We start from the raw sequence: 26610 nt of genomic DNA, 5'->3' as shown, positions 1-26610 counted from the left end.
AAAAGCAGCAGGTAGCAAGAAAGAAAAACGAACAACTGGATTGTAATGATGCATTACCCACCTTGGGCAGGCTATGTGGGACCATGCGGTCCCACTGCTGTGATGTTGTGGATACAGGCAAAGCTGTGAGGATAAAGCTCAGGAAAGACCACCCCAAGGCTGGGGACGGCTTGGCCAGGAGTCGAGAGGGGACAGAACATCACAGTGGGAGGGTCCCGGCAGCACAGCCAGTTCCCAAAGTACAGCTGGGCCTGGACTTTCACATGGCAACCTCCCCGATGGCTACGACCAGAGGGAGGCAGCCAGAGTCCAGTGAGCTACCGTAAGTCTGATTTACGGGCTATTTAGACAATGTGACTGCTGCTTTTGGGGCCCATAAAATGGACCCAAAGCTAACGAGTAGTGGCGCGTCGCCAGGGTGCTGTGCGTCGGGTCCTTCCTGACGAGTACCTTTATGACTTGTGAACAGAAAGGTACTGTTGAATGGTTGGTTTCCTTGGTCAGTTTGTTCTTTCCCATTCCCACGGCAATCACGCTTGTAAATTATCTTTACCACAGCAAACTTTCTGCCTTGGACAGTTCAGAAGTCAGCTGCAGCCCAGACTCTGCAATTATCTTGAATTGCAAACCACTGAAATCCCACTGTGGGTGGTGGTAGGGAAGGCCGCTAAGGAAAGGTCATGACTGCTCCAGCCGAGCAGCGGCGGGGCGGAACCGGGCCTACTTACTTCCGCCTTTGCCGCTCTTCTCCATCCGGTACTGGTAGATGTGCAGCGTGAAGAGCATGTGCGAATTCCGGTGGTCATCCTCCTCGCAGTCCTGCTGGCTGCTGCGCCGGGAGGCAATGGCGGCGTCCAGGAAGAAGGCGGCTTTCTCGGCAGTAGGGGCCCGCAGCTCGCTCTGGTTTTGCAGCTGGAAGGCAGAAGTTGAGAGCTGAGGAGAGCCTGCCCATCACTCAGGCCCAGGTGTTAAAACAGCCATTCAGTGGCTGCATGGGAACGCTACACACCCCCCACCCCAGTGATTGAAAGGCCTTCTGGAACCAGGTTCTCCACTCATGCTTAATCCCCAGCCTAATTAACTCATTTTTAAGAATTAATATGGAGCCTGCTTCTCAGACGAAGCTTGTTTTTACCCATTGCACAGCTTAAGTACAATGGGTAAATAGCAGGTGTGACAAATGGTTGTATGGGTGATGGCAATGGAGCAGACGGTCTGACTTCACAGAGGACCACAAACCAACACTCCCACCAAGAAACAGCAGGCTGGGTGACTGCCCCTCGAGCTCCAAGATTCAACTGTTTGGAGATGGGAGATTTGCAAAGTGTGGCTTCAGACCTCATCACATTGGAGTTGCCCGATGCAGTAGCAGCTTGGTTAGCAATGATTTGGATCGTGACTTTTCAGATATGGAAGCTAACTTGGACCACGTCTGCTAGATTCACTGTAAACGAGGCATTTCAACACCCAAGATACTTGGATATTTCTTTTGCATTTCATAGAGATCCCTTTCTACCTTTAGTTTCTGAATTCATGACCATAACACGTGCGTGCAAGACTAGATTAAACAAAGTGTAACTGGGCGTTGTGTCCAGATGCTAGGAGAACCCTTCGCGTTTGTAGTAAACCTGAATTGTTAACAGGCAACAAAATTGGACCAGCATTCCATATATACATATGTGGATCGTGGTAGGGAAATAAGCAAAAAAGGAAATTCATTTAACTGATTCGAGAAACAGATGATGATGATGATGATGATGATGTCTTAAGGTTAGTACAACTTCTGAGAATTTTCTGCTTTTTAATTTTGAACTCTGAGAACCAATATTTGGAACCTGAGGCCACTGCAATGCTTGTACTTTAGAGATACTATTGTGTTCCTGGCTTTGTACTCACTGTTGAAGAGTAAACCAAAGAGTCTCAAAAAAATTTTTTTTCCCCAGAAGAAGAAGAATGAAAGACAACATTACTCATTTTTCTCCTCGGCCTTCGGCTCACCAGCTCTTTCATTCAATGGAGTGTGGGCAGTGGGGTCCTAAAGAGGAGTGGCAGCCCAAGCACACCTGCATGAGTGAAGGGCAGGGCTGCCGAGTCCATCCCAGGTGCTGTCCGTGCACGCCCGAGGCGTCAGAGTGACCGCCTGGGCCCGCAGCACCAGCCTGGCACGTAGGCTTGTGACAGCTGTCTCCCCCAGACCTACTGCGGCAGAATCACTGCGGGTGCAGCTGAGTGACCCTTGTTTCAGCAAGGTTTCCAGGTGATTCTCAGGCAGGCAAAAAGAGGACTCAGCCAGGGCAGGAGCCAGGCCACTGTGGGCAGAGGGCAGACATGCTCAGGGTCCTGAGGCCGGAAGTCCTCCCCTAGGCAAACAACCCCCTCTGGGGTGAGGGAGACCCTCGAAGCAGGCATCCCATAAAGGCAAACTGTAGCCTCTCCTGGCTTCCGTGGCTCTAGCAATTACATGACAGTTCTAATTAGAAAGCGGTTATGGGCCCAGCACAGTAGCCTAGCGGCTAAAGTTCTTGCCTTGAACAGACCAGGATCCCGTATGGGCACCAGTTCTAATCCTAGCAGCCCTGCTTCCCATCCAGTTCCCTGCTTGTGGCCTCAAAGCCTTGGAACCCTGCACTCACACTGGAGAACAGAAAGAAGCTCCTGGCTTCAGATTGGCACAGCTCCGGCAGTTGTGGCCACTTGGGGAGTGAACCAGTGGACAGATCTTCCTCTCTGTCTCTCCTACTCTTTGTATATCTGATTTTCCAGTAAAAATAATTTTTTTTTAAAGATTTATTCATTTTATTAGAGCCAGATATATACAGAGGAGAGACAGAGAGGAAGATCTTCCGTCCAACGATTCACTCCCCAAGTGAGCCGCAACGGGCCGATGCGAGCCGATCCGAAGCCGGGAACCAGGAACCTCTTCCGGGTCTCCCACGCGGGTGCAGTGTCCCAATGCATTGGGCCGTCCTCGACTGCTTTCCCAGGCCACAAGCAGGGAGCTGGATGGGAAGTGGAGCCGCCGGGATTAGAACCGGCGCCCATATGGGATCCCGGGGCTTTCAAAGCGAGGACCCCAGCCGCTAGGCCACGCCGCCGGGCCCAAGTAAAAATAATTTTTAAAAAATCTTAAAAGAAAGTGATTATTAGCTTCTCCTATAGCATGGCTATTATAGCTATAAGCCAGTGCCAGAAACCAAGTTTATAGAGCCATAAACAGTCCCAGCAAGGGCCACAGATATTGGTGCAGGATTGTAAATATCTCAACTTATTGTTAAACAAAAGAAAGACTGCCCCCCACTTTTTTAAGGGGCATAAAAAAAAGTGAGTTCTGTCCCTCCCCTCCTCACTCAATGCTCCAACAATTGTGGTTCCTGCTCATTGTCAATTAGATTCAAGGTACAAATATTTAGGTTGGGCCAGGCAGAGGCCCCGCAGCTGCAGGCCATAAAGCTCCAGTTCACTTTAAAGTAAACACTCGCAAGCCTGCCCGTTTACACGGGGAGTGATTCACGAGCTTGTACTGCCCTGGCCTGCGGGCTGGGAGACGGGTAGGGATGAGCCGTGTGGGGACGGGGCTCAAGCCCCAGGAGCAGTCACCTGTGTGCCGCAGATGGGGTCCTCGCAAAGGTACACGCCCGGGGACTGGCCGTCCTGCAGGCTGCCCGTGGCCACCTCGGACAGCAGGTCCCGGAGGTTCTCGTCTTTCCCCCACACCTCCACGGCTGAGATCCGGACGGAGAAGCGGGCTCCGGTCTTCTCCTTCCGTTCATTGATCAGCTTGAAGAGCCAGGAGATGGCGCAGGGGATGATGCCGAGGTTCTGCATGGAGTCGTCCTTCCCAATCATGGTATATGATTTTCCTGCAAGAGCAGGAGATGGCAAGAAAATCAACATGATGTCCAGGGTGCCAAGGACAAAGAGGAGGAGCATGGGAGAGTGGGAAAAAAGTAAGAAAAATGGCAGACATCTGACAACAACCAAAAAACAAAACAAAACAAAAACAAAAAAAGCCCAAAAAGGTATAAACTAGGGCTACCAGTTCAATGGCTGTAATAATAAAGAATGCAAGAACCCAGATGATCAGATTCAATGCTCCTGGAGTAGGATCCTGAGGACCCAAGCTGTTCCATCGTACACCAACTCCAAAGTCCGACACTTTTCATCAGTAATGTGACTCTTTTTGTAGTCACCCCCATGTTAAACAATTCTATCCACACTTCTTAACCTTTGTCCAGTTAGATGCATGAGCATTCAAATCAGGATCACTGTTTGGATCTGAGATGGACGGGTTGGTGAAGACACAGGGGCAGAGAGGGAGGGCATGGCCTCCCCCATTCTGGCTGAGGCACTGGACTCTGCCCTCTGAGGCTCTGTGGGGTGCACTTATTGGAGCTCCCCAAAATGACCAACGTGCCCAATGCAAGGACTGGCAAGCAGCTGGCCACAGGTCAGCATGGAGAAGAGACCACCACAGGAGGATTCAAATCAAACTCTTCCAGGCGGTGTTTCCCTGCCTCCCTTCCCTAGCACTTCAGCTTAGGAACATTCCAGCAACCTCTAGAAGGCTGTTTCTAGAATTTTCTCCAGATAGATCCTAAGGTGGTGCTGAGTTTTGTTTGCAGGTGGTTCCTCTGAATTTTCTGTGGATCCAATTTACCAACTTGGAGTACAGGGGACCCCCCCCACAACACACACACAGCTTCCCAAACTGCCTCCACTCAGGAAATGCATGTTTGAGTACCTATCTTTCAAATGCAGAAATGGGTACTTGTGCTTATTCAGTGGCACAGCTACCAGATACTGGAGCTTGCTTTGATCCCCTGGGCTTAGTGAACCTGTCTAAAAAAAGGGGTAGGGCCCCAGGAGATCCAGGGAGCTGTGAAAAAGCCAGGCCCCTCCTTACTCACCCAGTTTGGCATGGCCAAAACAGAACACGCAGCCGTCGGCCCCGTTAACCACAGACTGGATCACCTCCGCCACTGTCCCAGCACACACTTCAGCCTGTAGGACACAAGGCAAGATGTGAGTGGGGCGCAGGCCATGGGACTCAAGCACCACCAAGTGACAGGAATAGCATGTTGAAATGCCTCTACCGCAGAATTCTGGGGGAGTCCAGTGGCCTTGGAGGCCCTCCAGCCACGGCAGTTCAGAGCATTAAGGGCACATTGGCTAACTGCTAGTTGACTAAATGCTAGTATCTATGCACCAGGGTGAAGCAGACCACGGCCAGACTTTCTCTCCCCTCCCCTGCCAGGCTGGCCTCCGGGATAAGGCTTTTCAATTCCCCATCCACTTTCTACTAACCCACATTTAGGAAGCAGACCTGGCTTGTTAGAGGGCAACAGGGGACCAGACAACTTCAGAAGGGACCATGAGAAACGGTAGTTCTTTAGGCAAGATGCCCAAGACCTGCCCACCTGCTCTCCCAACCGCCTCCCCCGGAGCCCATGTCCTGTTTTCCAAGCCTTCCGGTGCTCCCTGTATCCGCGTGCGTACCCATTCAGCGGATGCAGTATCGTGGCCACATAGCAGTATGTTCCTATGCATGCCTGGGAGCAGGGGAGATTGTCTCCTTTCTAATTTGTCTGCAAAAATCTCACACAGGGATCAGGTTCTAGACAACTTGAGTATTTCCCCCCAGCTACACCCCTCACTACGGCACTCTGCAAACTACAGGGAGTTGGTACATCTGGAGGCCCAGCTAGGAGATCTGAGAGGTCTCCGTCTCTCTGGTAGGTGGCAACAGCACCAGGACAAGCTGAGCTGAGCCTGTGTGCTGTTGTCTTTGTTTCTGTCTTGGGAGCTGGAGTGAGAGCTATACAGCTCTGTGTGACACTGTCTGCGGCTTGTGCCTCCCAGCCGGGGTCTAGGACACAGGCGGTCCCAGCCATGAATGGCAGGTATTCATACGGCTCCACGTTGCAGTAGCACAATGGACCTAAATACTGGGAAACCAATTTTCTCTCCCAAGCCAAAACTGAAAAAACCACATAATCCAACAACTGCCCATTGTTCTGTTCCTGGGGTGGTCGCCCCAGCAAGCTCTGCTGGAGGCTGTAAGAGTGGGGGGGTGTCCTCCTGGGCCAAGAAGGTGGCAGGATGGGGTTGTATGGGGACCACAGGATCATTCAGGTCCTCCTCCACCAGTTCAGGGCAGAGGCAGGGAGAGCCCAGCACTGAAGTACAGTCTGACTTTGCCAGAGGCACAGCAGGTCAAGGATATCTCCTAATGAACTCTGCCCTTATTGCACACAGTGATGGGGGGGTGGCGTTGAGAGCCCACCTTGATCCATACATAGCTGTATTAGAATTCCGAGTGTGTGTGTGAAACACACAGCGGCCACCAAGCCTCCCACGCAGGGGCCAGGGGAGACATCCTGGATGGGCCTCCTAGTGCCCATCATCTCCTGGCAGTTCCCCTGGCAGCCCACTTGAGGAGACAATGGGCACTGATTTCTCCATCTGGGGTTAGTTAAAGCTCACAATGGCCCCTCCTGGAAGCCCTCCTGCTGCCTCTCCCTGGGTCTGGAGAGACAGGCAGCCTTCCTCAGGGAAGATACTCCCCCACATCCACCATGGGCAAGGCCAAGTCTCGAACCCCCACAGAGCTGAGACAACCTGGCTGCCCACCCGTAGGCCAGCTCCCTAGACATCTGTCCAAACAATGAGTGGGCAGCAGTGCCTGCAGAGGCCGCCCAGGGTAGGAAGGTGGCATGTAAGGGCTATAAGGAGGAAGGCTATCCCCAATCACCGCTTAGCCTGGCAAGCTGATGTCTGAAACTGGGGGTGACTCCTGTGTCCCAGGCAGAGCCTGAGGACAAGGTCCTCCTGTGCACTGCCCCTGTTTTGGCGGTTCCCAGGGGCTCACTCAGGAGGCTGAGCTGGCCATGACCACCAGCATGATGTTAACACTGGTGACTGAACCATAAAAACGGCTGACACTGAGCATTTGCTTTTATATATGTGAACTCTGAGTAGCTGATGCAGCCAGCCCACCATGGTTATGCTTCATTCAGCGAGCCCAGAGAGGCTGAGTTGCCCAAGGACATGCCACGAGTACTAGTGGATAAAATGGTGGCAGGTCATAAAAGGCCAAAGGGAGAGATCCCGGAAACGGACCATGAATGTGGAGTTCAAGCTTTGAGGATCAGTTTCCTTGTCTGTTCTAGAAAATAGCATGGCTTCCCTTTCCTCCCCTACAGAATTCTGTAAGAGTCAGCTGGGTAACTGTACATGAAATATCTCAAAGACTGCAAATTAATGTGGAAATGAAATTTACTGTGACACTGGAAATTTGAACAACACTGAAGCATTCTGAAATGAGCGAGACTGCACCGTTGAGCGTATTGAGCCTGGGAACTGAGCGTGAAATGTAAGTAAGACCAGCAATAAAAATGGCTGCTTTTTTTCTGGAATAAATCTAAAACTCATTAATAGTCCATGCTTAATTTAGGATTTGCTTTGGAATTCTTACAACTTGCCGAGATTTGCTTCTGGAAAGTTTTAACTGTGCTAATTAAATTATGTGTGGGCCATTTATTAGACCCAACGTCAGGTTTAAATTATGGAGGCCATTAGGTGGTGGTGCAACACACACACACACACACACACACACACACACACACGTAAGGGAGAGAGGAGCCATAGAACTCACAGAACATTTGTGAAGTGCTTGATATGATAAAACTCTGGAGAAATGGCATGCTCCATTTCCATGAATGCAGCCTATAGTAGGTACTGTGTACTTGTGGTGTGACGGGGGAGCTGTGTGAATGCCAGGACTTCCTAGACTCAAATGCAGCACAAAGGAAATTTAACAGAGGTTGCAAATGTCCTGACGGGTACCACTGTGCCAGGGCTCAATGACGGGCTGTGCATTATCAAGGACTCTTCCTGGGAAGTACTAGACATGCATCGGGAGTCTGACGCCACAACACAATAAAGGTCACCTCATCCCTGTAACTTATTTTAAAAATCACTGATTTCTTTACTAAGTCCTACACCCATGTCACCCCTCCCATCCCTAGGCCATTGAAGGGTAGACATAATTTGGTGATGCTAAGAAACAACATTCACTAAACCTCTAGGAGCACATTCTGGTTAGAGCAGTTGTCTCCTGGGAGTTTCCATGGCATCATTCAGTAGAGTTACAGTTCACTGGCCAGATCACCATCCAGGAATGTTGGCAGTCTGGGCCCCAAGTAGCCTCCAAGTCATGCAGGTAGGAGGCTTTAAAAACGGCCCTGAATGCCCACCCTGCCCTGTGTGACTTTGCAGCTCTTCCAATCAAGACATGCCTTCTTCCACCCCTTCAGTCTGGGCCAAGAGAATGCAGCAGAAATAATTGTGTGTGTCAATCCCAAGCCTAGGTTTCAAGAGGTATTTGCACTTGGAGGTCCTGGTCACTGCCATGAGAACAAGGCTAGCCTGTTAGGTGATGAGAGCCCAAAGTGGAAAAGAGATCAAATAAGATCTGGCCAAGCTATCCTGGGCCATCTGAGGGGAACTTGATGCCCACACATGTGACAGCATCTATGCTAGCTCTACAAAGCTGTGTACGCACCTCACAGCTGATCAGAGACAAACGTTTAGGCTGAGCCAGCACCAGAAAAGCTGCTCTGTTGTTGACATCTGGCCAGTAAATCAGTAAATGCGCACTGTTTGAGCATTGGGTTTCAGTGTGGTAGGTACTGCAGGAACAGCCTGCTGATAAAATGGCCATCCCCCAGCCTCTCTCCCTCCCCTCCACTCTGTTCTTCCAGGCCAGAAGATGCATAGCAGCCACATTCCCTGCCTAGTATTTCGGTCCCACCCCAGGCCTGCTTACCGGCCCTCAACCACCCCAGTTAATTATGTGGGGCTCTAGGACATGGCCTGATTTTAGCCCAGCTCCCCACAGCCTTCTTCCCCCTTACATGCCCACTCTGTGAAACCCAGGCAGGAGCAGAGGTCTATTGGAGCAGTCACTGTACTTGGGTCCAGCTGGCCCTTAGCTTCTAGTTCTGCTTGTCATCTTTCCACTTCTGGGTATGGACCTGGCTGTGCCGCCCTTCCTTCTCCCCAGAAAAGATGTGTGTTTGACATCTCAGCACATTTATCATGCCCAAGCTACAGTACCAGCACCTCAGAGGACTGGGATGAGGAGGAGGGAGGAACTGGTCCACCCTAGTCTGTACCCACCTGAGAAGCATCCTGGGGGAAGACAGCATCAAAGGCAAACATCTTTGGAGGAACCTGGCTGCCTCTCTTTGGGAAGGCATTCTGGCCTCCGCAAGTCACGGGGTCGTACAGGGTGATCTGCTTCTTCCGTGGGTCCACCTTGAGGAAAGAGCTGGATTCAGAGGTGTCCCGAGCCAAGGTGGAACAAATGCGGAGCATGACTTTCACCTGTTGGGAAAGCACAGACAGGAAATGACATGGACTACAGCAGCTGGCTTGGCCCCTCGCCTCTTCCTGCTGCAGCAGGCACATGCAACAGCACTCAACTTTCTTTTGATCAATGACGATGAGATGCACAACGAATTAGCAACCTGTTCCTCACCAGGCCATGGGAAACTGATTTATTTATAATTAGCAGGTGGGATTCTTTGATATGTCCATTACTTTAATACAGAGGTGGCACATGGTGCTCTTTGTCTTCCTGTTCATATAAATGGAAAATTAACGGTGCCCTGGTGGCCCAATTACATAGATGAAAAGGTAATCAGGACTGCTAAGCTATAGGGGCTGGTGCCATTCCCTTGAAGCTCACAGATCAATAAACCTCGCACATAAAAGTTGGCTCTGTAATTTACTCCTTGGCTTGGCTCATCAGGACTCTGGGAGACAAAAATCCACAGTTATTAGTGTCATCATTAAAGGCCTATAAAGTAGCCTGTTTTTAATGGCCAGCATTTGAAATGTGTTCCAAGGGGCAACAGTGATAAACGATTGGTTTGCAACACGTTATTTGGGATCCCACAAAGTGGGTGCAGAGAAGTTGTCATTTCGGGGATTATTATCTTTATAGATGCGTCCCGGCAGCCAACAGGAGGCCGTGCCCTCTGACCCACCTTCTGAGGAATTGAACATGAGTGTCTCTAGTGCTCATACCCAGCCCTGCCCCACTCCCGACGCTGTGCCTAGAACAGACGGACACAGATAGCCTGAAAGAGCGAGCTCAAGGGAGCAGCTACCCCGTGGCAGCGACACATGGCTGCAGGCCTGAGAAAGGGACAACCAGTGCTCGCCTACCAGATCTTTGTGTTGCTAGGTCAGTGCAGCTTGTAATGTGTGAGCACCTACTGTGTGCCCAGGCAAACAGAAACCCACTGCACAGCATAGCAGGGTGGACAGACACAGACAGACAACTTCAGTGAGGGCACGGGGCAGTTTGGAAAGTTTACCCGAGGACTAGTTTTAAATGTTTCCCTGAATTTAGGTGCTCATGCTGATGAAATCTGCCATTTGATTTGGGAGCAGGAGGGTTGCAGATGTTTGAATCAGCTGCTGCAAACATACAGAAAGGCTCCAAGGCGGCTATGCACTGGGCATGATGGAGGAGGGAGCTCAGCCCTGGACCAGGTCTGGGCCCAACGTGGAGTGTGTACAGCTCAAAGGAAAGGGCTGGTCCTTGGTTTAGCAAGTAAATATGCTGCCTGCCTGTTCCACTTCCAATCTAGCTTCCTGCTATGCGCTGGGGAAAGCAGTGGAAGATGGCCCAGGCACTTGGGACTCTGTACTCATGTGGAAGACCTCCAAGAAGTTCCTGACTCCTGGCTTTTTAGCTTGGTTTAGCCCCGGCCACTGTGGCCATTTGGAGAGTGAATCAGCAGGTGGAAGAAAGATCTCCTCCACCTTTCTCTAACTTGGCCTTTCAAAATAAAAACAAATCTTAAAAAATAAAAGGTGAAAGGAACCAGTTGTAAGGTCCCCAGGAACATGAGATGGCCAGTGCTATGCGTTGTCCTTAGCACGGAACTGGACGTCAGTGTCACACAGGGGGTGGGCAGGAGGGGGCCCGAGTCAGGTGAGGCTGCCTCTTAGTGTTCCACTCTTGGTTTTCCCACTGGGACGGCACAGAAACCGCCTGCTTTCTTCTGAGGGGCTTGTGGGGCTGGTTGGGGGTAGAGGACTATTGTGTGCCAGCATTTTATCATCGACATGATCTCATTTCATCTTTCCTAGCCATCCCTGTGTAGGTGTCCTTGCTCAGCTGTCACAAAGGAGAAAGCAGATGGCACTTAATGTCTTCCAGATTACAGATCTGCACTCCCACCTCGCCACTAAAGTCCATTCTTGGCCCATCATGCCCAGACTGCCACCTCCCTCAAATAGTCAAGCATCTAGGAGCCTCTGCTCAGCTATGTGATAGGAAGAGCGAGGCCTGCCTGCAAGACTGCTGTGCGAGTCCAGGGAGCTGACAGAGGAATGCAGAAGCCGGGCTGAGTGCTCGTGTATGTGCCTGGCTCCTGTCCCTCTCTACCCATTCCTGTACCTGCCTCCTTCTACCATCTTGATATCCTATCATTGGCCCATCTCAGGGGTAAAGAGAAAGTTCCAGAACACCCACCCCAGACTCTGGAAACTAGAGACCACTACAAATCCAGGGGAACTTCAAACAGTTTATGGGAAAAGAAAGTGAAATTAGAACACAAGCTGATTCGAATACCAAAAGGTTTTAGATTCGATGACTTTCTGAAGCTCCCAGTAGAGCCCATGATTCAGCAATGGGCCCAACAAGATGTGAAAACAGTCAACTTCCCATAATAAGCCAAAGTACAGAGGGCCATAACCACATTCGACATCCACCTCTACGTCCCCTCCTGGCAGTTTCCTTGTTCGCCATGACCTTCTCTAGTCAGCCTCCACTTCCCTTACATTTCTCTGGATGTACCCAGTCACACACAGAAGGTGGTGCTGACAGCCCATCCTCTGATTCTAACTGTTGGGAGCTGCGTCTCCTAGCCGAGGCTCCGAGCAGTACAAGTCAAGGATGATGCAAGGCCAGGCAGAACTGATGGAGCTGCACGGCCCACTGCTTTTCCTATTTCACAATTTTGCATGCAATTTTCTGGGCAACGAGAGGTGCTGAATGTAAAGCATGAGCTAGGCAAGCCAGGGGCCTGCAGGAGAAGCAGGGAAGAGCCTTGGTGATGCATTTGTCCATGCATGCGCCTGCATGCGCTTGCATCTTAATGAAGCTGTGAGCCCGCGGTTCATTTTCTACCAACGGGCTGAAGATCCAGCCTCTAGCCTGGCCATGGAGAGGCACAGTTCTTTAAAAACACATTGAACTCTGAGCTGGCGAATATGCCACACTCCTTCCCTTTCTTTGCAGCTCATTTAAATAAATGGGTGTTTTCTCTTCTGCCTTCAAGGAAGGGAATTGGGTTTTTCTGCTTGAGCTCCTTTGTGTCATTACTCCTTTAGTCCGGCACTACACTTCCTGCTTAATCCTCCATAATTCAAGTGCTTAGGGGATACCACCTGTGAACATCAAAGTCCCCAGGACTTCTTGCCAGGAGATGTTGCTTTGGCTACCAATATGGTTGGAGTCTGGGCAGCCTCCTCACGCCCTCCTGCACTTTCTCTGCTCAGTGCAGAAGGCCCGAACAGTCGTTAATGTACACAGCCTTTTCCCCCAGCACTCAGGCCAGAGGGTCCCACTCAATTCCTCACTCCTTCAGGCAGGCTGGCAGGGTATGGGATGCAGAAAGCTCCCCCGAGTGGCAGCAGGAGGGCCTGACCTCGATTCAGGCTGGAAGAGCTTCCACACCAGTGTCCCCACAAGGCTGGGACCCCAATTCCCCTCATTTGTCGACTTAACCAGTGGCTGGTGTGAGACAGCTGTTGCTCGGGGCCCCAGTTATTCTTATATCCTGCTCATTAATCACTGCCTTCCTGCTGGCACCAGGGACTGCAGGAGATGGGAACAGTGAGATGTTGCAAGGACAGGGAGGGAATCGGCACGAACTGCACAAACAGTTCATCAAGGCGGAGGTGACCGTCGCCTGCCGTGCAACTTTCCTGGATGCTAATGAGCAGCAGGCCCTGTCATCTCTCACCGTGCTCACTGCACACCATCCGTGAGATGGACGTCCCTCTGGGTGCATGGTGTACGCCCAGTGAGGCTCTTTCCTGCCTGTCTCTGCACCCACAAGCTGTTCAGCTGGGGGGTCTTTGACTGCCTGAAAGGCTCACGGGCACACTGAGTGAATCAGACCAGTGGCAGGATGCTTTATGCAGCAGAGGTTGAGCACAGATAACAGTGGGAGAAAGACCACTCAGGCATCAACCTCAGATGTGAACTTTGTTGCCACTCCTTGTGCAGGGCCCACCACAAAAGCCCACTACACACACGTTAGCACACAGGTGGTTCCCTGGCCTGTGTCCGGGCCACAGGAAGTGCTCCATGCAGTGTGCACGTGGTGACAAATGTGGTCTCCTCTGCGAGGCTATAGGCTAGAGTTACCAGCAACAGCTTCTGATCCCTTCACATTTCTATGTTAAGTTTTAAAAAGCTTACTCAAGATACAGAGAAAAGGGAGGGAGAGAGAGCAAGCACTCCTCTAGCAGTTCACTCCCTCAAATGCCTGCGACAGCCAGGACTGAGGGAAGCTCAAAGCCAGGCACTCAACCAAAGTCTCCCATGTGGGTGGCATGGACTCCAACTATTTGAACCATCAGCTCAAGGTCTGCTTCGGCAGGAAGCTGGAATTGAGGAGCTGCAGCCAGAGCTAGATGCTAAGTGCAGACACTTCGATATGCGACACACAAACCTTAACTGGTGACTCAGCTACTACGCTTCACACCTGGCCCCACAGCGCTATATTTTTTAACTCCCTTAATGCTAACGCACAGGATTTTAAGAGTCAGCTCAGAGGCTGGCACTGTGGTACAGCAGGTGCATGCCAGCATCCCATGAGTACCAGTTCACATCTTGACTGCTCAGCTTCTGATCCAGCTCCCGGAGAAGGTACCCGGGAAAGCAGTGGAAGAAGGCCAACTGCTTGGGCCTCTGCTACTCAGGTCAGACCTGGATGGAGTTCCTGGCTCGGACCTACCTATTGCAACCAGCCACTAACGAGCTTTCTGTTTCTCCCCTATCTCTCTGTTGCTCTGGCTTTTCAAATAAAATGAACAAACCTTTTTTTTTTTAATCAGCTTAGCAGAAACTGGTCAAGATGCAGATGGATTGATTTAGAAATAGCATTGATATCATTTTTGTCTCCAAAATGGAACAACAGTGACACTGGGACAGCAGTGTCAGAACTATCTTCAAGGCTTTCACCTCTATTCCTGGCTTCCTAACTCATGCCTAGACTGTTCTCCAAGGTCAATCAGAAGCAAATAACAATAGGGTGAGCAAGATCTCACAACAGGAAGAACAGCAGGAAATGTGGAGCGAGTCAGTGTCAGAAGGGATTCCCTACACTCAGGGGATTATCACAGGAGATAGTTCAGGCAAACAGCAGAGCTGACACAGCCCCCTCCAGCCTGGGACCAGAACACACAGTATTGGAGGCTGGGATGCCCCAGGGTGGCTTTAATGAACAAAGTGAGCCTTGGCAATGGCAATCACTTTGTCCCCAACCTCAGGTGAGAGGGTGCAAGGAAGCAGGTGGTGTTGCTAGCTCCTGCCTGATGCGGTCAGAGCTGAGTGACCTCGTGCCCTCCCTGGGACAGATTAGGAGGCCTTTGCTGCTTTGCATGGATTTCTGAGCAGCATTCAGCTGTTGAAAGAACTGGGAAGGATAACTCCAGAGTGCATCCAGTGGGTGTGGGTGTGGGTGTGGGTGTGGGGTGTGGGGGAGCCAGGACTTGGTTCCAACCCAGACTCACCACTGAGTGGGTACTTGACAGAAGGCATGGATCTTTTTGCTTTCTTATGTTAAAAAACGAGCCAGCTGTCCTGATCCAGTAAAATGAGATAAAGATGAACCATGAAGCAGCCCACAGATGTAAAGTTTTGTTTTCTTGGGAAGGCTTAGGAGAGAGAGAGAGAGAATACAGAAAGGGCGGGAGGGAGAGAAAGGAAGATAGATGGATTCATTTTCCTCAAATCCACTGAGATAAAATAGATTTCCTACATCTCATTACTAACACAGAAGCCTTTCTCCTAGGCTTAATATTAAAAATGAGGGAACAATTAGAAGCCAATTGGCTAAACTGGGTAATCCTCTACCTCCAAACACCAGGATCCCACACGGGTGCTGATTCATGTCCCAGCTGCTCCACTTCCCATCCATGTCCCTGCTTGTGGCCTGGGAAAGCAACAGAGGACAGCCCAAAGCCTTGGGACCCTGCACCATGTGGGATATCCAGAAGAGGCTCCTGGCTTCAGACTGGCTCACCTGTGACCATTTGGAAAATGAACTAGCCGGGGTGGAAGATCTTTCTGTCTCTCTCAGTAAGTATGCCTTTGCAATAAATCTTATAAAAAATATTGAAAGTTAAAGTACAAACTTCTTTAATGAACAAATTTATTCAGAAGAACAGGTAAGACCAAGAACAAGTTACTTTCCCATTCCCCTGGCTGAGATTAGACAAACGCAGCCTGCTTTAATTTTTTGCTGAAGAAGAATCTTCCATGCAAAATGGGATGGAGTGTGGAAAAAGTAAATGCAGGGCTTCCCATCTTGGATTTCTCCCCCTTTTGTCTTGACTGAGCCAGTGAGGGATGTGCCCACGCCATCTGCTGACGGTACATTAGGTATCTCAGTAACATTCCCAAGCATTCTAAGTGACATGATGGCACAGACAAAAAACCCACACAATAGATGGGTCTCAAAACATGTTCTCAACATTCTTGTCTTTCTGAGCTACCAAGAAATACAAAGGATTCCACAACCCAACCCTCCTCACTATCTGTGCTATTTTAAGTCCTGAGAGACACATCCTAAATGATTTTAATGAAGTACCAGTTTCTGAAAACACACTACAAGGGATTAAAGATGCGATCTCCTGGCCATTATTTTAACATCCCTTTTGTTTTCAAGTAACATAATGTAAGCTTCTCTTGCTAACCCCCTCAGTGGTACACTGAGCTCCATAAACATGTCTTTTATTCCCCATTTGTATTCACCCTCCATGCCTGCATCATGTGGAGGACCAATAGGCAATGGTGTTATAGTCAACAAGTTTTATCAGAGGAGAGGATTGAATACAATTCTGGAAAAAAATTCTACAAATGGTCTGAAACTTTGTAAAAAAATATTTATTTATTTGAAAGGCAAAGAGAGACAGAGAGAGATCTTCCAACTACTGGTTCGCTCTCCAAATGGCCATAATAGGATTGGGCCAGGCTGAAACCAGGAGCCAGGAGCTTCTTCCAGGTCTCCCACGTAGGTGCAGGAGCCCAAGCACTTAGACTATCTGCTGCTTTCCCATGTTCATTATCAGGCAGCAGGATCAGAAATGAAACAACCAGGACTCGAATTAGTGCCCACTGGGGACATGGAGTTGCTGGCAGTGGCTTTATCAGTTGTACCATGATGTGGGCTCTGAGATTACCTTTCCTGATGGATGATCTTTATGATTTCACAGGACAGAATGGGTCTGGAACATTTTTAGGGACCACATGAACTATATTCCAGATAGTGGGGAGAATCAGGAGAGTCACATTTCTACAGTCAGAGTGAGCTGTCGTCCTTCATGTCTTAACAAGTCATCATCCCAGCAAAGCACAGTTCCCACTATGGACACACAGGGCCGCACCTGAAGGGAACCCAGTGACTCTAACCACAGCGCAGTTGTTGGCTGCAGAGATCAAAACTGAATTGGACTAGATTACTTAGCCTGAAGACGTAATTATAATCCTATATGATATATGACCAGAGGGCTATATTCAGAGAGAGCCACTTGATCCAGAGCTGAGTTGGGGGAGTGGTGGGGAGCAGGAGGTTGAAGCATGCCCTGGGTATGTTTTGGCTGTAATTTCTGTGCAAGTTTTACTGGACTTTCTCATGCTGCATTTCCATCTGACTTTCCCCACAACAGCTCTGTTGAATGATGACGATTGTAGCTCCGTTTCCTATTTTGTAGGGAAGGACATGGAGTCTTAAGGTGCTGAGGTGACTTGTCCAGTTCCTAGTGAGAGTGGCCGCGATGGTGGCCACAGTTGGATCACCTCTAGGGAAACTGAATGGGTGGCTGGCTCCTCAGGGATGCCAGCAGGTGAACTCATGTGGCTCCAGACAGCAAATAATGAGCAGCAATGCCATCAGAGAGGGGGAGACTGACAGGATTAAACGCTGGGCTGGCGAAGTGACAAGTGGTGGCACAATAAAGCCAAGTGTGAGAGAGCATGCACAAGGCCAGAAAACGGAGCCAGTAATGAGATATACTCAACAAAGAGGTGCTTCGGGGAGTGAAAGGGAAGAAAATTCCCTAAAGCTCTTCATCAACATGCATCTGTCATTGGGCAGGCCCAGCAAGCCACTGCAGCTCTGGGGGAGGGGGCAGGAAACCAAGCGAAGAGCCCTGCCTCCCACCCCTCAGGAGGCACTGCTAATGGCTGGACAGCCTGTGGGAGCGAGATCCCTCACACCAATTAGCAGGCTAGGGGAGAGAGCTGGCCAGGCTGCAAGGATGCAGACAGGTGCATCTCAGAGGCCAGTCTATCAGGAGGGACGGGAACACTGACACAGGCCTATTTAGAAGAGACTCTGTCTCTCAGCTCACAGTATTAGGGAACTTATTTTCGACACATGATGAGCTAACATAAAGATACTCCCTACCAAGATAGGCATCCCCAGGTCTGCAGCAAGGTGGGATGTGCAATGCCCTGGCTGTTTCACTCCAATATCAAAGACACTCATCATTGCCATGCTATTCTATCTATGACCTTCATGGGGAATAGCCTGGAGTCCAGGGATCCAGGCTCCAGACACAGGCTCTTGGACCATCCACCGGTATGTGATGGTAGATAAGGCATCCCTCCTCCTCTGCACTGTATCTATAAACTGGCCATAATAATAATACCATCCTAACAGGGTGACTATATTCACTGCAAGAGCAAATGCCTGTGACAGCCCATTCAATCACGTCTGCTCCATAGCAAGTGCTTCGCAACTATAAGCTCATGCTCCTTTGTGATTTTGGAGACTACTAGAAAGCTCACAAACTAGGAAGCCAGACAGACCCTGGCTCTTGGTGTGATCATGAACGTGTTATTTTAACCTGGTTCCTTCATCAGCATAATGGAGATAACTGCCGCTGTCTTGAAGGATTTACATGACTATTATGCAGAGCATATAAATTCTGAGCACTTGGTACAAAGTAGACACTTGATAAGGAATGGTCACTGGTCCCAGAGGAGCCGCTTTCCTCAGGAATCTAACAGATGCTCTGCTGCCCACTCTGCCAATATACCTTGAACTAGAAGAAATCTTAACTCTCTCATGCCCATGGGACAGAGGCAGATTCAAGGCTTACCAAACTCACCTTTTTAAATTTATTATTATTTACAGATGTAAGGTTAAGTTTAGGTCTTCCAATTTCCACCCCCTAACTGGGGATTTTTCAGAATGCTGGGTAAAAACACTGTTACTGTGAACAAAGGGGACCACTCATTCAGAGAAAATGGTATGGAAGGAAATTCTGAGAAAAGTAGCAGGGGCCACCCTGCAACCAGAATTTCTTCTGATGTGCTGTTTGGATTCTTCGTACTTACTACAATCAAGAGCCTGTCTGCCGTGAAAGCTGGCCCATGGGTTTCTACTGAGGAACTAAATAACAGATCTGCCGCAACACAGCCAACACTCAAAACCTGCTTCACCCTCTGATGCGGGCCCTTCTGTTGGGAGATGCTGCTGGTGTGCCAGACACAGACTGATGGGGAGCTGATTTTCTTTGCCTCCTTACGATAAACAGGAAACCTGCAGCTTGCAACTGTGACACTTGATTTAGTATGTTCTGCACCCCACAGCCAGCTTCTCCCCCATCCCGAACCTGCATTAACTCTGTTTTTGGCCTTTGACTACTATAAAGAAAACCCAGAACTCAGAATAAGTCACCCGGGCAGGTGTCTGTCTACAAATGCCCACTACCAGACCCACTGTGGAACCTGATCACACCACAGCTATCTAAACAAACATGGCTGCCCACTCACTGGCTGCACATCTTTCTGGCATCCTTCCCTCAAGTCCATTTTCTTTATAAACTCATCTTGTAGGAACACTCTCAAGAGAGGCTCCTAAGTTCTGTTAAATGTGTGTATCTCCTAGGAGACGGTCATTTTGTTTCATCCAGTTGCACATGTAGATGAGATCTGCCTGGAACCTTGGGTGATCCAGCAGCCTGGAGCTCCAGTGCTGCTGGAGGACAGAGGGCAGACAGTTTTCCAGCCTGTCATCTACGGGCATCAAGGTCACAGGAGACTTCTGTCTCAGGGCCAGCAGTCCTTCACTAGGGTGGGCAACAGCCTATTTCCAGCTGACAACTCCACAGTTCCAGGAAGGAGAGGAAGGAGAAAAATAAGGAAGTAAGGGAATCACCCTTGAAAGATAAAGAATCAAAGGGACTCTTGAGTCAAGAGGTTGAAATCTGGAACAGCATTCTTTAAAATCTAGGTTAGATAAATTGAACGTCCATTGAAGCCTGACCCATACTTAACGGAAGACCACACCCAACTCCCATTCTTACGACCTCCCCATGTGAAGGCAGTAGAGGAGGAATAGGAAGTCTTGGTCTCAAGTCCCTGGGCTCTTGGCAAGTCATAACGATTCTCATTCACATTCCAATAACAAATACCAAAAAGCAGAAACAACCGGACGTCATCACCCCAATTTTTACTTCTTCACCATCAATCTCGCCAAAGTCCCGCACCCCTTGGGAATGCCTTGGTTGAGTCCCACTGAGCATGTGCTGAACACACCCTACACACAGGCCCAGTGCCAGGGCTGTGAAGGAGGGGTTGGAGGAGACCCCAGCTGAGAAACAGGTGTATCCACACATACAAGGAGAGATTTGTGGTGGCATCTGAATTTAAGAGTTGCTTCATTTTCAATTTGCAAGCTTTGGACTAATGCAACTGTAGTCCTCTGCCCAGGGTTCTCAGTGGAGGAGGGGAACAGCCTGGAGAGGTGGGGAGGGACCTGTTGCCCATCAGGAATGAGGTCCAGCTACTGCAGGGAGCAAATCCTGAGGAAACTGTACCTGCCACCTCACCCTGCACTCCAGTAAGGCCAGCCGCTGCCAGCAGCCCCTTCAGCTCTTCCGCATACCTTGTCAGACAGGCCCTCACAGCCAGCAGCAGGTACATTGAAAAGGAAATGCTTACATTTTACACAGAAAAGTATTTCGAGGATGGTGTTTTCTCTTTTTTTGTGAAATGTGTGTGTAAAATGCTTGCAGGTTAGGGAAGGGGTTCTGAGAGAATGGGGTGTTTATCTAACCATAGGGCTGTCCATGTGCTGTAGGCAAGACTGAAAAGCAGCAGTGACACCAAAGGCAGGCATATGTCCCTGCTCACTGCTGCCTGGGGGGCTGGCGCCACGGAGGAGCAGGTACGAGACAGGCAGTGTCTGTAGGTGCTGCAAGGGGCTGCACAAGGCTCTCATGAAAGGCACCTGATCAGTAAGGTTGCCTCCTCCATCTGAGGATCTGCAAGGCCCCTCAGCCTGCTGCATCTGGAGGAAGTGCCGGAAGCACTTCTCTCACACTGGGATGGATGGCTTGCAGCTGGAGCCCAAAACGGCTCCTAACCCTCCTTTGGCCAGCATGTCCCTGCAGAGGCTACTCTGTCTCCTCAGAGAGAATCTGCGTTCCTTTAGGATCCGAATGCAGGTGCAGGCTCCCTGGGATGCTGTGGGAAGATGATGTTTGCTGGCCCCATCACCTGGCCTGCTTCCTGGGCTCTCACATCCAGAGGGCTCTTTTGCTTTCCAGGAACCCCCCACTGACTGCCCTTTTATATTCACCGAGAACCCTTAGCTGGAGCACTACGCACAGTTCATCTTTGTTGGACTTATATACCCAAGTCTTCAGGAACCTAACCTGAGGGACCCTCTGTGAGCTGCTCACCCCATAAGCTAATCCCTTCTTCATGAGCACCTAATGAGGACCTCTTCTGTTTTTTTTGTTTTGTTTTTAGAACCACAGAGGGACACACACACACAGTCTTTCCATCTACTGGTTCACTCCTCAAATGACCATAACAGCTAGGACTAAGGCAAAAGCCAGAAGCCAGGAACCCTGTCTGGGTCTCCCAACACAGGGAGCAGGGGTCCAAGCAATCTTCTTCCATTGTCTTCTCAGGCACATTAGCAGGAGGCCAGATAAGAAACAGTGCAGCCAGGACTAAACAAGCACTCAGCCTACAGGGTTTAACCCATAGTGCCACAGGACCAGCCCCAAGCACCATGTCTTAATCTGGACCAGTTAACAGGTGAGGCTTTGCAGGATACAAACAGCTCAGAAGAGAGATGCTATTTTTAAGGGACATAGAGTTTGTCAGGGAAGACAAAACCAAGTGTAATCTTGAAGTACTAGAGTTCAGAAATGGACTACAGTGAGGTCTCCACTCGAAGAGTAGGGGACAGGCAAGGTTTCATGAAGAGGATGATGAGTGAGATTTGGAAGGCCAGCTGGGCACTCAAGGCAGGGCCAGGGTGCCATGGGCAGAGGCATGGAGCTGACAGGTGTCTTGAGGCAATCTGCCTAGCTTCTCTGTGCCTCAGTTTCCTCATCAGTACAGTGGGCAAGGACACCTGACACCAGTTACCAGGAGATCTAGAAGCAATGTACACAAGATACTCGGCAACACACCTGGCACGCAGCAGGGGACCCGTGAGTGTCACTGTGCATCCTGCTCCAGCTGTGGCTTACGGTGGGCAGGGTGGGGTCGAGGTATGAGGTTGGGAAAAAAGGTGAACATCAGCTTGTGGAGAGATTTTGTTCCCAAATAAACACATGTGTACCTAGCTTGGACAATGAGTTGTCACTGGAGGGACAGAGAAGGAAAACCACAGCAAACTGCTGCTGGGTGATGGAACTCAATTCCAGCTGTTAGGGAGACCTTCACCTACAAATTTCTTCCAGTCATGGGAGTTACAGATTCAGGAGTGAAACTGTATAACGTATACTTAATTTTTTTTTAATTTATTTGAAAGTCAGAGAGAGACTGGCCTTTCATCTACTGGTTTACTTCCCAAATGCCCACCCCTCCAGAGCCAGGCCAAAGCCAGGAGCCAAAAATTCACATGGGGGCAGGGATCCAAGCATGTTGGCCACCTTCCACTGCTTTTTTCACGCCATTAGCTGGGAACTGGATCAGCATGCTAGCAATGCAGGTGGTGGCTTAACTCGCCCTGCCACAGCACCAACCCCACAACCTACACTTTGACACTGTGGCATTCTTTAAATGCATTGACTGCCTGGTCCACGAGTCTCCTGTGGGGATGTGTAGCTGACACACAAATGGGTAGAATTAGAAGTCAGCATATGTACTGGGTGCTGTTAACAGCCATGTGGCTTGACACAAGGATAATGAATCAGTGAACTGACAAATATTTATTAAGTGCCAATGAACAACACACTTCCCTTTCTGTAGGAAAGTGAAGGACCACAAAGTATTTAAATTCAAGGTCGTAGGGGAATCAAAGCCAGATGTGGGCCCGGTGTGGTGGCCTAGCAGCTAAAGTCTTTGCACCAGGATCCCATATGGGCGCTGGTTCTAGTCCCAGCAGCCCAGCTTCCCATCCAGCTTCCTGCTTGTGGCCTGGGAAAGCAGTCAAGGACGGCCCAAAGCCTTGGGACCCTGCACCCGTGTAGGAGACTTGGAAGAAGTTCCTGGATCCTGGCTTTGGATTAGCACAGCACCAGCCGTTGCGGCCACTTGGGAAGTGAATCATCGGACGGAAGATCTTCCTCTCTGTCTCTCCTCCTCTCTGTATATCTGCCTTTCCAATAAAAATAAATAAATCTTTAAAAAAAACCCAGATGTGCCCCAGAATGCTACAGAAGAGCTTGTTTTACAGTGGCACACAAAAATCCACAGCACGCAGGTGCTGTGTTCTAGCCATGGAACACATGAGATTGGCAGTCAATGGGGAACGGCCGGAAACAGTGGAGAAGGAACAGCAGCTCTGGCTTCTACGCCCCAGGACCACCTGCTAGCTTCCTGCCTGGCGAGCGAGTAAAGCTGATGTCTGTGAGGCCAGCATCCCTCATGAGCAGGTTCATGTCCCAGCTGTTCCACTTCTGATCCAGCTCCCTCATTATGCACGTGGGAAAGCAGCAAAAAATGGATAAGTGCTTGGGTTCCTGCACACATGTGGGAGATCGGGAGGAAGTTCCTTGTTCCTGCCTTCTCTCTCACCCAGCCCTCGCTGTCGTGGCCATTTAGGGAGTGAACCTATGGAAAAATGCACTTTGTCTTCCTCTTTCTCTGTAACTCTGTCTTTCGAATGAATAAAACAAATCTTCAAAAAGAGAAATCAACATGCATGCAGGGCTGGGTAGGATGACAAATACTACAGACTTAGGAAAATACCGCCATGGAAAGATCTTTTAGGTCACAATTTATCCAGAAGAACATCTGAATTTGATGGACAGGAATTCTGGAATAAATCAGCCACTCAAACCATGTATCATGCACTGGGTGGGGCCTGGGAAGTGAGAGTTGATGCTTTGCTGTTTAGGCGAGCTCTGGCAACTTTCTAGCTGCTGTCCTGTGTGTATACACAGAAAGTGACAATGATGATGTTATACAGATGCATCTTGAGGCCTGCTCAGTTCCCAGAGATCTTATTACAACACTATCCTCCCAAGTAACACAGTCCAGATGGCAAAGGGCCCAGGGTAGCCTTGGCTAGGGCACCAGTGCAGCCCGCTCAGGATGAATTGATTGAATAAATGCTCACTTGCGATAAGAAACATTCATTTATAAAAATGGAACAAACAAGATGACAGTGGACTCCCCCAGGTGGTCAAGTTTAAGATGAGGACCTGGGGGTGGCTGGCAGCTTACACTGAGAGGAGCACCCTACCAGACTTGCCAAGTACTGAGCTGGCAGTCCACACGGGTGCTGGGCTCTGGGCACAAACCTCACAAGTGCATAAGAAGACAAGTGTACTGAAGGAGAGCCTGGGTCATACTCCACTGTTCCCCACATCGCTGACGGTACCTGTCACACAGGTGGAGCTGGGGTCTCCAGGCCCAGGAAGATCTGAAGTCAGGATTTAGGAAGTAAAGATGAGAGGAGTCAGAAATGAGATGTTTCCTAGGAAGATCTTTCCTGGAAATGAAAGGAGGTATGAAGGTGGTGGAAGAGGACACTACAACAATGGTAAATTAGGTGAAGGGTTGGAAACATTTCAGAAGTAACATTGCCCAGATTTGGAATTCTGGAAGGTGGGAGTTGTGCTCACTGGGGGTGGGGTGGGATGGAGTGGTGGTGTCCGTGATTGCAAATGACATGGAAGTTAAGGTGTTCTGACTGTTGGCTCCTGGGAGTGGGGGGAGAATTGTTTTCTTTTTGGAGAAGGAAGAGTCAGATATATTTTTCCATTTTTTGGAAGACGGAAGGGAAGAACATTGGTGATGACCAATCCAGCTCAGTAAGCTTTTGCATGTGGCTCAAACTCAATGTGCATCTATGGACACCTGGCCCCCCTGTTTTGGTCAGTACAATGCTTTACAGCTAGCCTGTGAAGCAAGCACATGATTGGCACCTAAAGAGCAACGTGGCTCCCCCAAGGTATCTTGGAAAGTAGGAGGCAGCAGGAACAGGATTCCAATTCCAAACTGGCTCCCTGGCCTATGCATTGTCTCTCTACCTCAATCGTCTGGCTGGGAAGCCGACTGAGAGGGCCTCTCCATCAAGCCCAAGCCATAGCACATAAACTGTACACGAACCAGACCTCACCCTGAACGTGTCCATGGCTGCCTTGGCAAGTTTTATGGGGCTCTCCAAGTCGCGTTTTCCGTGTGCAGCTGAGGTTCAGCACGTTGAGACATATTTCAGTGCTTTGGGAAAAGCACGGGCTTTCATTAAACATATGAAGGGACTTCGAAAACTTACAAGACTGGCCTGCTATGTTGTAAAACCACTCAAAATTGTGTAAATTTGAATGTAGGGATTTTCTAAAAATCATGACACACTGACTTGGTAGACTGGAACAAGTCCTGTGAAACTGCTGGGCTCCGTCATTCCACTCCTTCCTACGCAGTTTATCGATAGGTCAGGGAGTACACTGAAGCCCCTCTGCTGGCTTCATGGCAAACTCAGGGCTTGTGCCCACCCTCCGTGCAGAGGACCTGAGTCACTCAGCAGACACCGTGGACAGGACCAGGGCCAACACCGTGGGCACAAGGAGGTCGGCACTGAGAGTCCGCAGATCTCACAGTTACAGGCTGGAAAGGGCCTTGTCAAGGCTCAGAGCGGTTTGGAACTAATAATTCCACCTGGCACATTAGCATGGGTAGAATGGGAGAGCTACTCCACACTGTTCCCTTGCCACTTTGTGCATACTGTAATGACAGAACCCGAGACCCAAAGAGGCAAAGCGAAGCATGCAAGTTCAACAGTTACAGGTGGTGAAGCCAGTGCAGCCTCTGCATCCCCTGGCTCTCCGGTAAACGTGTGTCCACCAAGAAGCAAGCGAATGAGCTTGTGGTTGTGGATGAGTACAGCAAGGGAAGACCCATAGGACTGAAGCTCCACTCAGCCATCTTGCAGACAGAAACCATTTGCTGGGCAGAGGCCAAAACAGGTGATGCATCTACACAAATTGAACTAAGCATGCGCATATACACACATCTATCTATCTATCTTACTTTTATCATCATGATGCTTGTGACACTACTTCCAACAGAACAATCAAAAGCAATTGCCTGAACTTAGGGAAAGCACTGGGGCTCGGGAGCTTGGTGACTACCCTTCCAGGTACTGTTGATTCTTGCAGGTCTCTTGGTATCTGAACGAACAACTGTCTAAACAGTTGTTGACTTCCAACAGTGTACAGTTGGATTCTGCCTCCTGCCTGGAACCTACTCTTAATAGCCTGGCTGGTACATGGGCCAGAGCTCTGGGTGTGCCACTGTGTCAGGCCTGGGCGGCTGAGAAGGATGGGCTAGAGTAGGGGAGGAAGGAAATGAACTCACCATCAAATCCCTTAGCACATCGGTGTCATTCTCAAGGCAGAACTAACCTCGTGCTGTCAGTAGCAAGACCTGAGATCTGAGTCAGCCTGTGGCTTTCCCTTCCCTAATGACAGCAAATGAGGGCAGCGATTCAGCATGGAGGGGGACAGGAAAGGTGTCCATAGGAGGTGGCAGGGGCACAAGGCGAGGGTGCCTCTGAGCTCTCAGTGTTGAGAGAGCTTCTTAGAAAGCCTGTCTGCTCTGTGTGGTCCACCTTTCCTCCATGCCCTCCAAACTCCTTAACCACCCTCCGTGGTGCTCAGGTGGGTGGGGCTGCCTGGACTACCTCAGAAGACGCCCTCACACTCCAGAGGCAGAGAAGCAAGTCAGGAGGCCTCAGTGCACCCACCTGGAGGGGATCTGAGCTCTGCCACTACTGGCCCTGGGCACCTACACTGGCCCTGTCAGTTCTCCATGCCATATATCCATGCTTTTGTAAATAGCTCCTTTGTTACATTCTCCTCAACACACCCAACTTGAGC

General features: G+C 49.9%; 1 protein-coding gene across 1 annotated transcript in view; it reads right to left on the bottom strand.

Moving 5' to 3' along the window:
• Positions 1–26610, bottom strand: part of KIF26B (kinesin family member 26B) — a 441533-nt gene that overhangs the window by 67912 nt on the left and 347011 nt on the right. Inside the window, exons 6-9 of the mRNA XM_004578491.2 lie at positions 9181–9387; positions 4908–5001; positions 3598–3860; positions 729–912 (exon numbers count right to left, since the gene is read on the bottom strand). Coding sequence (XP_004578548.2) covers positions 729–912; positions 3598–3860; positions 4908–5001; positions 9181–9387 — 748 coding nt within the window. The remainder of the gene's footprint in view (positions 1–728; positions 913–3597; positions 3861–4907; positions 5002–9180; positions 9388–26610) is intronic.

This window comes from Ochotona princeps, chromosome 10, assembly GCF_030435755.1.
Source record: "Ochotona princeps isolate mOchPri1 chromosome 10, mOchPri1.hap1, whole genome shotgun sequence".
In the NCBI taxonomy this organism is placed as follows: domain Eukaryota; kingdom Metazoa; phylum Chordata; class Mammalia; order Lagomorpha; family Ochotonidae; genus Ochotona; species Ochotona princeps.
The sequence above is the reverse complement of the archived record's forward strand: the minus strand, read 5'-3'. Positions and strand labels throughout refer to the sequence as shown.